Here is a 13,016-nt window from a genome sequence, read left to right as displayed (position 1 = left end):
GTTGTAATGCATTACACATCCCCACCAGGACTCTGCTATCAAGAGCCCTAAAAGCTGGAGGACACAAGAGGGAGCTGTAATGGAAGTCAAATAGACTCCTCTGTCCTCCTCCAGACTCCTCTGCCCTCCTCCTCCAGACTCCTCTGTCCTCCTCCAGACTCCTCTGTCCTCCTCCTCCTCCAGACTCCTCTGCCCTCCTCCTCCAGACTCCTCTGACCTCCTCCCTCCAGACCCCTCTGTCCTCCTCCTCCAGACCCCTCTGTCCTCCTCCTCCAGACTCCTCTGTCCTCCTCCTCCCTCCAGACTCCTCTGTCCTCCTCCCCCTCCAGACTCCTCTGTCCTCCTCCTCCCTCCAGACTCCTCTGTCCTCCTCCTCCCTCCAGACTCCTCTGTCCTCCTCCTCCCCCAGACTCCTCTGTCCTCCTCCTCCCTCCAGACTCCTCTGTCCTCCTCCTCCCTCCAGACTCCTCTGTCCTCCTCCCCCTCCAGACTCATCTGTCCTCCTCCTCCCTCCAGACTCCTCTGTCCTCCTCCCCCTCCAGACTCCTCTGTCCTCCTCCTCCAGACTCCTCTGACCTCCTCCCTCCAGACTCCTCTGTCCTCCTCCTCCAGACCCCTCTGCCCTCCTCCTCCTCCTCCTCCAGACTCCTCTGTCCTCCTCCCTCCAGACCCCTCTGTCCTCCTCCTCCAGACCCCTCTGTCCTCCTCCTCCAGACTCCTCTGTCCTCCTCCTCCTCCAGACTCCTCTGTCCTCCTCCTCCTCCAGACTCCTCTGTCCTCCTCCTCCTCCAGACTCCTCCTCCAGACTCCTCTGTCCTCCTCCTCCTCCAGACCCCTCTGTCCTCCTCCTCCAGACTCCTCTGTCCTCCTCCTCCTCCAGACTCCTCTGTCATCCTCCTCCTCCAGACTCCTCTGTCCTCCTCCTCCTCCAGACTCCTCCTCCTCCTCCAGACTCCTCTGTCCTCCTCCTCCTCCTCCAGACCCCTCTGTCCTTCTCCTCCAGACTCCTCTGCCCTCCTCCTCCAGACCCCTCTGTCCTCCTCCTCCAGACTCCTCTGTCCTCCTCCTCCTCCAGACTCCTCTGTCCTCCTCCTCCAGACTCCTCTGTCCTCCTCCCCCTCCAGACTCCTCTGTCCTCCTCCTCCCTCCAGACCCCTCTGTCCTCCTCCTCCAGACCCCTCTGTCCTCCTCCTCCAGACTCCTCTGTCCTCCTCCTCCTCCAGACTCCTCTGTCCTCCTCCTCCAGACTCCTCTGTCCTCCTCCCCCTCCAGACTCCTCTGTCCTCCTCCTCCCTCCAGACCCCTCTGTCCTCCTCCTCCAGACCCCTCTGTCCTCCTCCTCCAGACTCCTCTGTCCTCCTCCTCCTCCAGACTCCTCTGTCCTCCTCCTCCAGACTCCTCTGTCCTCCTCTTCCTCCAGACTCCTCTGTCCTCCTCCTCCTCCAGACTCCTCTGTCCTCCTCCTCCAGACTCCTCTGTCCTCCTCCCTCCAGACTCCTCTGTCCTCCTCCCTCCAGACTCCTTTGTCCTCCTCCCTCCAGACCCCTTTGTCCTCCTCCTCCAGACTCCTCTGTCCTCCTCCTCCAGACCCCTTTGTCCTCCTCCTCCAGACCCCTCTGTCCTCCTCCTCCAGACCCCTCTGTCCTCCTCCTCCAGACCCCTCTGTCCTCCCCCTCCAGACCCCTCTGTCCTCCCCCTCCAGACCCCTCTGTCCTCCCCCTCCAGACCCCTCTGTCCTCCTCCTCCAGACCCCTCTGTCCTCCTCCTCCAGACTCCTCTGTCCTCCTCCTCCTCCAGACTCCTCTGTCCTCCTCCTCCTCCAGACTCCTCCTCCAGACTCCTCTGTCCTCCTCCTCCTCCTCCAGACCCCTCTGTCCTCCTCCTCCAGACTCCTCTGTCCTCCTCCTCCTCCAGACTCCTCTGTCATCCTCCTCCTCCAGACTCCTCTGTCCTCCTCCTCCTCCAGACTCCTCCTCCTCCTCCAGACTCCTCTGTCCTCCTCCTCCTCCTCCAGACCCCTCTGTCCTTCTCCTCCTCCAGACTCCTCTGCCCTCCTCCTCCAGACCCCTCTGTCCTCCTCCTCCAGACTCCTCTGTCCTCCTCCTCCTCCAGACTCCTCTGTCCTCCTCCTCCAGACTCCTCTGTCCTCCTCCCCCTCCAGACTCCTCTGTCCTCCTCCTCCCTCCAGACCCCTCTGTCCTCCTCCTCCAGACCCCTCTGTCCTCCTCCTCCAGACTCCTCTGTCCTCCTCCTCCAGACTCCTCTGTCCTCCTCCTCCTCCAGACTCCTCTGTCCTCCTCCCCCTCCAGACTCCTCTGTCCTCCTCCTCCCTCCAGACCCCTCTGTCCTCCTCCTCCAGACCCCTCTGTCCTCCTCCTCCAGACTCCTCTGTCCTCCTCCTCCTCCAGACTCCTCTGTCCTCCTCCTCCTCCAGACCCCTCTGTCCTCCTCCTCCAGACCCCTCTGTCCTCCTCCTCCAGACCCCTCTGTCCTCCTCCTCCAGACTCCTCTGTCCTCCTCCTCCTCCAGACTCCTCTGTCCTCCTCCTCCAGGCTCCTCTGTCCTCCTCCTCCTCCAGACTCCTCTGTCCTCCTCCTCCAGACCCCTCTGTCCTCCTCCTCCAGACTCCTCTGTCCTCCTCCTCCAGACTCCTCTGTCCTCCTCCTCCTCCAGACTCCTCTGTCCTCCTCCTCCTCCAGACTCCTCTGTCCTCCTCCTCCAGACTCCTCTGTCCTCCTCCCTCCAGACTCCTCTGTCCTCCTCCCTCCAGACCCCTCTGTCCTCCTCCTCCAGACCCCTCTGTCCTCCTCCTCCAGACTCCTCTGTCCTCCTCCTCCAGACTCCTCTGTCCTCCTCTTCCTCCAGACTCCTCTGTCCTCCTCCTCCTCCAGACTCCTCTGTCCTCCTCCCCCTCCAGACTCCCCTGTCCTCCTCCTCCTCCTCCAGACTCCTCTGTCCTCCTCCCCCTCCAGACTCCTCTGTCCTCCTCCTCCTCCAGACTCCTCTGTCCTCCTCCCCCTCCAGACTCCTCTGTCCTCCTCCTCCAGACTCCTCTGTCCTCCTCCTCCTCCAGACTCCTCTGTCCTCCTCCTCCTCCAGACTCCTCTGTCCTCCTCCCCCTCCAGACTCCTCTGTCCTCCTCCTCCTCCAGACTCCTCTGTCCTCCTCCCCCTCCAGACTCCTCTGTCCTCCTCCTCCCTCCAGACTCCTCTGTCCTCCTCCTCCAGACTCCTCTGTCCTCCTCCTCCTCCAGACTCCTCTGTCCTCCTCCTCCAGACTCCTCTGTCCTGCTCCTCCAGACTCCCTTGTCCTCCTCCAGACCCCTCTGTCCTCCCCCTCCAGACTCCTCTGTCCTCCTCCTCCAGACTCCCTTGTCCTCCTCCTCCAGACTCCTCTGTCCTGCTCCTCCAGACTCCCTTGTCCTCCTCCAGACCCCTCTGTCCTCCTCCTCCAGACTCCTCTGTCCTCCTCCTCCTCCAGACTCCTCTGTCCTCCTCCTCCTCCAGACTCCTCTGTCCTCCTCCCCCTCCAGACTCCCCTGTCCTCCTCCTCCTCCTCCAGACTCCTCTGTCCTCCTCCCCCTCCAGACTCCTCTGTCCTCCTCCCCCTCCAGACTCCCCTGTCCTCCTCCTCCTCCTCCAGACTCCTCTGTCCTCCTCCTCCTCCAGACTCCTCTGTCCTCCTCCCTCCAGACTCCTCTGTCCTGCTCCTCCAGACTCCCTTGTCCTCCTCCAGACTCCTCTGTCCTCCTCCTTCTGACTCCCTGTGTCCTCATATAACCCTGAGTCTGCCATCTGGGGTGAGTCGGGGGGCCTCCATATACATTAGACTGTTGGTGGGATTGGCATGTAATGTGTATTGCCTGGAGCTATGGAGGACAAGGATATATGGCGGGGAGGTGTGGGGGGGCTCTGTTGTGTCATATATTCTGGATGAGATGGGTGATGGGCACGATGGGAACGTCTTAGTAAGAAAGATGAAGACGCTCCCTGGGATCCTCCATGATGGAGACAGGATTGATGCCACATACGGGCACCACCGTCGCACACGCCATATATAACGCATGCTGTGGGCTCCGCCGGCAGGACGCGCTACGCTGTATGATGTGTGGTCCCAGTGGGACTGACGTGGTCTCTAAGTTTCTCCTGCAGAACAGGCGGCTTCTCCAAGGGAGAACTTATCATTGCAGCCATGAATGTCACTTGTACAGGCCGCTAGTACAAGAGGTGGCGGGTCTGGGGGTAAGTTATACCCCCGTGGCCCCCGGGCACCTCAGCTCATGTCTTCCTATACTAGTGATAGATTGGGACTGGAAAGCCTTATAGGATTATAGGAGACTTAGAGGGGTTTTCCAGAATTAGCTCATCCTCAGACCCTCACCAGCTTAAAGAAGCACCCCTTCCAGAATCACATCACCTGGTGGCAGCGCGGCCCCATTTAGGGAGTAAATTTTTATAAAAAATAAGAATCATTGGGGCTCATTTATTAAGGGTCCGAACGCTGCACTTTCGTCGGGTTTCCCAAATATTTCTGATTTGCGATCGGCTTTCACGCGGCAGAAATGGGGGGGCGTGGCCGTTGGACAACCCAACGGATTCGGAAAAACTGCGTAATTTAAAAAACTAATTGGGGGTCATTTACTAAGGGCCCGATTCGCGTTTTCCCGACGTGTTACCCGAATATTTCCGATTTGCGCCGATTGTACCTGAATTGCCCCGGGATTGTGGCGCACGCGATCGGATTGTGGCGCATCGGCGCCGGCATGCGCGCGACGGAAATCGGGGGGCGTGGCCGAACGAAAACCCGACGTATTCGGAAAAACCGCCGCATTTAAAAACCGAAAAAGTGTCGCTTGGGGACCGCTTACCTTCACCTGGTCCGAGGTGGTGCATTCCGGCGCGATGAGATGACTTTCAGCGCAGCAGCGCCACCTGGTGGACGGCGGAGGAACTGCCTTCTTAAATCCCGGCCGGACCCGAATCCAGAGCAGAGAACGCGCCGCTGGATCGCGAATGGGCCGGGTAAGTAAATTTGCCCCATTGTGTCGCAAGATCAAGCACTCACATGCACCGGGAAGAAGATGGTGAACTCCGGCGGACCTCGGCGCAGCAGCGACACCTGCTGGATATCGGGTGCACGACCTTGAATCCCGGCAGTACCCGAATCCTCGTCGGAGAACGCGCCGCTGGATCGCGACTGGACTGGGTAAGTAAATGTGCCCCAATGTATTGTCAGCCTGTACTGCCGTACAGCTGTGGCGCTGCTCCTTTCTTTAAGGAAACCTCCCATGAGGAATCTACCATGAGAAGTGGATGTGATTGCAGATTCCTCCTCCTGCCTCTGCCCTAATCTGTAATTTAATAATCCTGGAACATAACGTGTTATAAACTTTATATTAGTCATATGTAAATTACCCGCAGAGGCTCCTGGGCGTGTCCTAGCCTGGCTACACCACGCCCCTGGAGCCCCTGCAGGTAATTTACATATTACTAAAATAACATTTTTAACAAGTTGGGTTCCAGGATTAATCAATTCCAGATTAGGGGAGAGGCAGGAGAAGGAATCTACCATTAGATTAGATTAGATTCCTCATGGGAGGTTTCCTTTAAAGTCTTTACATATGAAAGGTCTGATGCAAGGAAGGAAGGGTGCAGTTAGTTTCCATTCACTGACAGCAAGCTATGAGGACAGTTGGGGGTATAGTCAGCACAGGGTCAGTATTTGGATGCATATTGAGTAATGGGCTGAGATGTCGGAGTGTTATAAAGCCCCTGTGCCCTTCCAGTGGGAACATATTCATTGCAGGACGACAAATCCCTGACAAATCACATTATAAAAACCTTCTGAGATTATAATCGCTGGTGGATTAGGGCGATGTCATTAAACCGAGGGAAGAAGATGCTCCGGTGATATCACTGCCAGGATCAGAGGGAGACTGGGGCGCAGCGGATCCGAGTTATATCCTCTATCACCGTGACCACAAACGTTTCGTAACTGGAGACCGGCTGCACCCAAATTGTTTTTTGCAGGGATCATTCTGGGTGATCCTCTTACCATGAAAATGGTGTGCCTGCAAATACTCCTTATCCAACCACAACCCATATAGTGCCCCCTTTCCTGAAGCTGCCCCCACGATAGTGCCCCCTTTCATCTAGTCTACTCTATAGTGCCTCCTTTCCTGTAGCCCCCCTCTATAGTGCCCCCTTTCCTGTAGCCCCCTCTATAGTGCCCCTTTCCTGAAGCTGCTCCCTCTATAGTGCCCCTTTCATCTAGTCTACTCTATAGTGCCCCTTTCATCTAGTCTACTCTATAGTGCCCCTTTCATCTAGTCTACTCTATAGTGCCCCATTTCCTGTAGCCCCCTCTATAGTGCCCCATTTCCTGTAGCCCCCTCTATAGTGCCCCCTTTCCTGTAGCCCCCTCTCCTGTAACCCCCCTCTATAGTGCCCCTATCCTGTAGCCCCCCTCTATAGAGCCCCCTTTCCTGTAGCCCCCCTCTATAGTGCCCCTTTCCTGTAGCCCCCCTCTATAGTGCCCCTTTCCTGTAGCCCCCCTCTATAGTGCCCCTTTCCTGTAGCCCCCCTCTATAGTCCTCCTTTCCTGTAGCCCCCCTCTATAGTGCCCCCTTTCCTGTAGCCCCTATTCTGTAGCCCCCCTCTATAGAGCCCCCTTTCCTGTAGCCCCCTCTATAGTGCCCCTTTCCTGTAGCCCCCCTCTATAGTGCCCCTTTCCTGTAGCCCCCCTCTATAGTCCTCCTTTCCTGTAGCCCCCCTCTATAGTGCCCCCTTTCCTGTAGCCCCCTCTATAGTGCCCCCTTTCCTGTAGCCCCTATTCTGTAGCCCCCCTCTATAGAGCCCCCTTTCCTGTAGCCCCCTCTATAGTGCACCTTTCCTGTAGCCCCCCTCTATAGTGCCCCTTTCCTGTAGCCCCACTCTATAGTCCTCCTTTCCTGTAGCCCCCCTCTATAGTGCCCCCTTTCCTGTAGCCCCCTCTATAGTGCCCCCTTTCCTGTAGCCCCCCTCTATAGTGCCCCTTTCCTGTAGCCCCCCTCTATAGTCCCCCCTTTCCTGTAGCTCCCTCTATAGTGCCCCTTTTCTGTAGCCCCCCTCTATAGTCCCCCCTTTCCTGTAGCCCCCTCTATAGTCCCCCCTTTCCTGTAGCCCCCCTCTATAGTGCCCCTTTTCCTGTATCCCCCCTCTATAGTCCCCCCTTTCCTGTAGCCCCCTCTATAGTGCCCCTTTTCCTGTAGCCCCCTCTATAGTGCCCCTTTTCCTGTAGCCCCCTCTATAGTTCCCCCTTTCCTGTAGCCCCCTCTATAGTGCCCCCTTTCCTGTAGCCCCCTCTATAGTCCCCCCTTTCCTGTAGCCCCCCTCTATAGTGCCCCTTTTCCTGTATCTCCCCTCTATAGCCCCCCCTTTCCTGTAGCCCCCTCTATAGTGCCCCTTTTCCTGTAGCCCCCTCTATAGTGCCCCTTTTCCTGTAGCCCCCTCTATAGTTCCCCCTTTCCTGTAGCCCCCTCTATAGTGCCCCCTTTCCTGTAGCCCCCTCTATAGTCCCCCCTTTCCTGTAGCCCCCCTCTATAGTGCCCCTTTTCCTGTATCCCCCCTCTATAGTGCCCCCTTTCCTGTAGCCCCCTCTATAGTGCCCCCTTTCCTGTAGCCCCCCTATATAGTGCCCCTTTCCTGTAGCCCCCCTCTATAGTCCCCCCTTTCCTGTAGCTCCCTCTATAGTGCCCCTTTTCTGTAGCCCCCCTCTATAGTCCCCCCTTTCCTGTAGCCCCCTCTATAGTCCCCCCTTTCCTGTAGCCCCCCTCTATAGTGCCCCTTTTCCTGTATCCCCCCTCTATAGTCCCCCCTTTCCTGTAGCCCCCTCTATAGTGCCCCTTTTCCTGTAGCCCCCTCTATAGTGCCCCTTTTCCTGTAGCCCCCTCTATAGTCCCCCCTTTCCTGTAGCCCCCTCTATAGTGCCCCCTTTCCTGTAGCCCCCTCTATAGTCCCCCCTTTCCTGTAGCCCCCCTCTATAGTGCCCCTTTTCCTGTATCCCCCCTCTATAGTCCCCCCTTTCCTGTAGCCCCCCTCTATAGTGCCCCCTTTCCTGTAGTCCCCCTCTATAGTGCCCCTTTCCTGTAGCCCCCCTCTATAGTCCCCCCTTTCCTGTAGCCCCCTCTATAGTGCCCCTTTTCCTGTAGCCCCCCTCTATAATGCCCCCTTTCCTGTAGCCCCCCTCTATAGTGCCCCTTACCAGTAGCCCCCTTTATAGTCCCCCCTTTCCTGTAACCCCCTCTATAATGCTTCTTTTCCTGTAGCCCCCCTCTATAGTGCCCCCTTCCCTGTAGCCCCCCTCTATAGTCCCCCCTTTCCAGTAGCCCCCCTCTATAGTGCCCCTATCCTGTAGCCCCCCTCTATAGTCCCCCCTTTCCAGTACCCCCCCTCCATAGTGCCCCTTTTCCATTACTTATCCTGTCAATGTGAACAGTGTCCCTGTGGATGCCATGGCGGCCATATTGGTTGTCACCCAGCTTTCCCAGAAATAAACTGTAGATAAAGCCCTGAACTAACACGACCCCCGCTATGAGCCGGGCAGCTGCTTTCTCTTATCAACCCGTCATGTGAGCTGTACAGCTGGCAGCGCCCAGCGACTACAACTCCCAGGATCCTCTTCACCTCTGGGTTTTAATAGCCCAGGGGTCCGGTCAGGCCTCGGGTTACGTGGATCTCCATTGGGCGCTCGCCTGCCAGGACCCCTGTGATAGGCAGAGGTGTGGGGGGCCGTCAGCCGCAGCAGGGCTATGGATAAACACTGGGGACTAAATATAACTCAGGACATGAGGCAGGGCACAGCCGGAGCCTCCGCACAGACTGCCAAATCCGTAAGAAAGACGCGCTCACAGATTTGGGGGTTCTGAGAAAATGCCAGCCCCCCAGAAACGGGGTAGAGCCCGGGACCGCAACAATGTACTGGCCCGACCCGAGTTCATGTCCCTGAACCAGCCGTCGCCTTCACCCCAAGAAGTCAGAAACTTCAACAGGAAACAGAGCGGGCAATATGGGGGCAACGCCAACGAGGGCGCCCGCGAGAGGCGGCAGAGCCAGCAGCTGCCCGAGGAGGACTGCATGCAGCTGAACCCGTCCTTCAAGGGAATCGCCTGGAACTCGCTCATGGCCATCGATATCGCCATGTCCAAGAGGCTGGGGGTCTGCGCCCACAGCACGTCCTCATGGGGTGGTGCCCGCTCTATGGTCAAGCTCATCGGCATAACCAGCCACGGCTTCCCCTGGATCCTGGGCACAGCCATCTGCCTATGGAACAGCAACACGCTAGCTGGCCAAGAAGTCCTGCTCAACCTGCTGCTGGGTAAGACGTGGTCTAGGAGCAGCACATAGCTCTGCTTGCTGTCAGTGAAGCTTACTACAGCCAGCGTTGTGTATTGTCCCTGTAATCATACCTCACACTGCTGTGCTCTCTGCTACCAGTGTTAATTATTGTCCATGGAGAGATGTGTAATCAGACCTCACACTGCTCTGCTCTGTGCTCTCTGCAGCCAGTGCTATGTATTATCCATGCAGAGATGTGTAATCATCCCTCACACTGCTGTGCTCTGTGCTCTCTGCAGCCAGTGTTATGTATTATCCCTGGAGAGATGTGTAATCAGACCTCACACTGCTGTGCTCTGTGCTCTCTGCAGCCAGTGTTATGTACTGTCCCTGGAGAGATGTGTAATCATACCTCACACTGCTGTGCTCTGTGCTCTCTGCAGCCAGTGTTATATACTGTCCCTGGAGAGATGTGTAATCATACCTCACACTGCTCTGCTCTGTGCTCTCTGCAGCCAATGCTATGTATTATCCATGCAGAGATGTGTAATCATCCCTCACACTGCTGTGCTCTGTGCTCTCTGCAGCCAGTGTTATGTATTGTCCCTGGAGAGATGTGTAATCAGACCTCACACTGTTGTGCTCTGTGCTCTCTGCAGCCAGTGTTATGTATTGTCCCTGGAGAGATGTGTAATCAGACCTCACACTGCTGTGTTCTGTGCTCTCTGCAGCCAGTGTTATGTACTGTCCCTGGAGAGATGTGTAATCAGACCTCACACTGCTGTGCTCTGTGCTCTCTGCAGCCGGTGTTATGTACTGTCACTGGAGAGAGGTGTAATCAGACCTCACACTGTTGTGCTCTGTGCTCTCTGCAGCCAGTGTTATGTATTGTCCCTGGAGAGATGTGTAATCAGACCTCACACTGCTGTGTTCTGTGCTCTTTGCAGCCAGTGTTATGTACTGTCCCTGGAGAGATGTGTAATCAGACCTCACACTGCTGTGCTCTGTGCTCTCTGCAGCCAGTGCTATGTATTATCCATGGAGAGATGTGTAATCATCCCTCACACTGCTGTGCTCTGTGCTCTCTGCAGCCAGTGTTATATATTGTCCCTGGAGAGATGTGTAATCATACCTCACACTGCTGTGCTCTGTGCTCTCTGCAGCCGGTGTTATGTACTGTCACTGGAGAGATGTGTAATCAGACCTCACACTGCTGTGCTCTGTGCTCTCTGCAGCCAGTGCTATGTATTATCCGTGGACAGATGTGTAATCATACCTCACACCGCTGTGCTCTGTGCTCTCTGCAGCCAGTGCTATGTATTATCCATGGAGAGATGTGTAATCATACCTCACACTGCTGTGCTCTGTGCTCTCTGCAGCCAGTGTTATGTGTTGTCCCTGGAGAGATGTGTAATTATACCTCACACTGCTGTGCTCTGTGCTCTCTGTAGCCAGTGTTATGTACTGTCCCTGAAGAGATGTGTAATCAGACCCCACACTGCTGTGCTCTGTGCTCTCTGCAGCCAGTGTTATGTACTAAACCCTGGAGAGATGTGCAATCAGACCTCACACTGCTGTGCTCTGTACTCTCTGCAGCCAGTGTTATGTATTGTCCCTGGAGAGATGTGTAATCATACCTCACACTGCTGTGCTCTGTGCTCTCTGCAGCCAGTGTTATGTATTGTCCCTGGAGAGATGTGTAATCAGACCTCACACTGCTGTGCTCTGTGCTCTCTGCAGCCAGTGTTATGTATTGTCCCTGGAGAGATGTGTAATCAGACCTCACACTGCTGTGTTCTGTGCTCTATGCAGCCAGTGTTATGTACTGTCCCTGGAGAGATGTGTAATCAGACCTCACACTGCTGTGCTCTGTGCTCTCTGCAGCCAGTGCTATGTATTATCCATGGAGAGATGTGTAATCATACCTCACACTGCTGTGCTCTGTGCTCTCTGCAGCCAGTGTTATGTACTGTCCCTGGAGAGATGTGTAATTATACCTCACACTGCTGTGCTCTGTGCTCTCTGCAGCCAGTGTTATGTACTGTCCCTGGAGAGATGTGTAATCAGACCTCACACTGCTGTGCTCTGTGCTCTCTGCAGCCAGTGTTATGTACTAAACCCTGGAGAGATGTGCAATCAGACCTCACACTGCTGTGCTCTGTGCTCTCTGCAGCCAGTGTTATGTATTATCCCTGGAGAGATGTGTAATCAGACCTCACACTGCTGTGCTCTGTGCTCTCTGCAGCCAGTGTTATGTACTGTCCCTGGAGAGATGTGTAATCATACCTCACACTGCTGTGCTCTGTGCTCTCTGCAGCCAGTGTTATGTATTGTCCCTGGAGAGATGTGTAATCAGACCTCACACTGCTGTGTTCTGTGCTCTATGCAGCCAGTGTTATGTATTGTCCCTGGAGAGATGTGTAATCAGACCTCACACTGCTGTGCTCTGTGCTCTCTGCAGCCGGTGTTATGTAGTGTCCCTGGAGAGATGTGTAATCAGACCTCACACTGCTGTGCTCTGTGCTCTCTGCAGCCAGTGTTATGTACTGTCCCTGGAGAGATGTGTAATCAGACCTCACACTGCTGTGCTCTGTGCTCTCTGCAGCCAGTGTTATGTATTGTCCCTGGAGAGATGTGTAATCAGACCTCACACTGCTGTGCTCTGTGCTCTCTGCAGCCAGTGTTATGTATAGTCTCTGGAGAGATGTGTAATCAGACCTCACACTGCTGTGCTCTGTGCTCTCTGCAGCCAGTGTTATGTATTGTCCCTGGAGAGATGTGTAATGAGACCTCACACTGCTGTGCTCTGTGCTCTCTGCAGCCAGTGTTATGTATTGTCCCTGGAGAGATGTGTAATCAGACCTCACACTGCTGTGCTCTGTGCTCTCTGCAGCCAGTGTTATGTACTGTCCTTGGAGAGATGTATAATCAGACCTCACACTGCTGTGCTCTGTGCTCTCTGCAGCCAGTGTTATATATTGTCCTGGAGAGATGTGTAATCAGACCTCACACTGCTGTGCTCTGTGCTCCCTGCCGCCAGTGTTATGTACTGTCCCTGGAGAGATGTGTGATTAGACCTCACACTGCTGTGCTCTGTGCTCTCTGCAGCCAGTATTATGTACTGTCCCTGGAGAGATGTGTAATCAGACCTCACACTGCTGTGCTCTGTGCTCTCTGCAGCCAGTATTATGTACTGTCCCTGGAGAGATGTGTAATCAGACCTCACACTGCTGTGCTCTGTGCTCTCTGCAGCCAGTGTTATGTATTGTCCCTGGAGAGATGTGTAATCAGACCTCACACTGCTGTGCTCTGTGCTCTCTGCAGCCGGTGTTATGTACTGTCCCTGGAGAGATGTATAATCAGACCTCACACTGCTGTGCTCTGTGCTCTCTGCAGCTGGTGTTATGTACTGTCCCTGGAGAGATGTGTAATCAGACCTCACACTGCTGTGCTCTCTGCAGTCAGTGTTATGTATTGTCCCTGGAGAGATGTGTAATCAGACCTCACACTGCTGTGCTCTGTGCTCTCTGCAGCCAGTGTTATGTACTGTCCCTGGAGAGATGTATAATCAGACCTCACACTGCTGTGCTCTGTGCCCTCTGCAACCAGTGCTGTGTATTGTCCCTGGAGAGATGTGTAATCAGACCTCACACTGCTGTGCTCTCTGCAGTCAGTGTTATGTATTGTCCCTGGAGAGATGTG

At 55.4% G+C, this 13,016-nt stretch overlaps 1 protein-coding gene across 1 annotated transcript in view; it reads left to right on the top strand.

The window, feature by feature from the left end:
- The first annotated feature begins 8,602 nt into the window (after positions 1 to 8,602).
- PLPP7 (phospholipid phosphatase 7 (inactive)) overlaps positions 8,603 to 13,016 on the top strand; it is a 31,874-nt gene continuing 27,460 nt past the window's right edge. The window contains exon 1 of the mRNA XM_072125606.1: positions 8,603 to 9,354. Coding sequence (XP_071981707.1) covers positions 8,910 to 9,354 — 445 coding nt within the window. The 5' untranslated portion in view covers positions 8,603 to 8,909. The remainder of the gene's footprint in view (positions 9,355 to 13,016) is intronic.

The sequence above is a fragment of the Engystomops pustulosus genome, chromosome 9 (genome assembly GCF_040894005.1).
Source record: "Engystomops pustulosus chromosome 9, aEngPut4.maternal, whole genome shotgun sequence".
Taxonomy (NCBI): Eukaryota; Metazoa; Chordata; class Amphibia; order Anura; family Leptodactylidae; genus Engystomops; species Engystomops pustulosus.
Note: the sequence above shows the minus strand (reverse complement) of the source record. Positions and strands in the feature narration are given on the sequence as shown.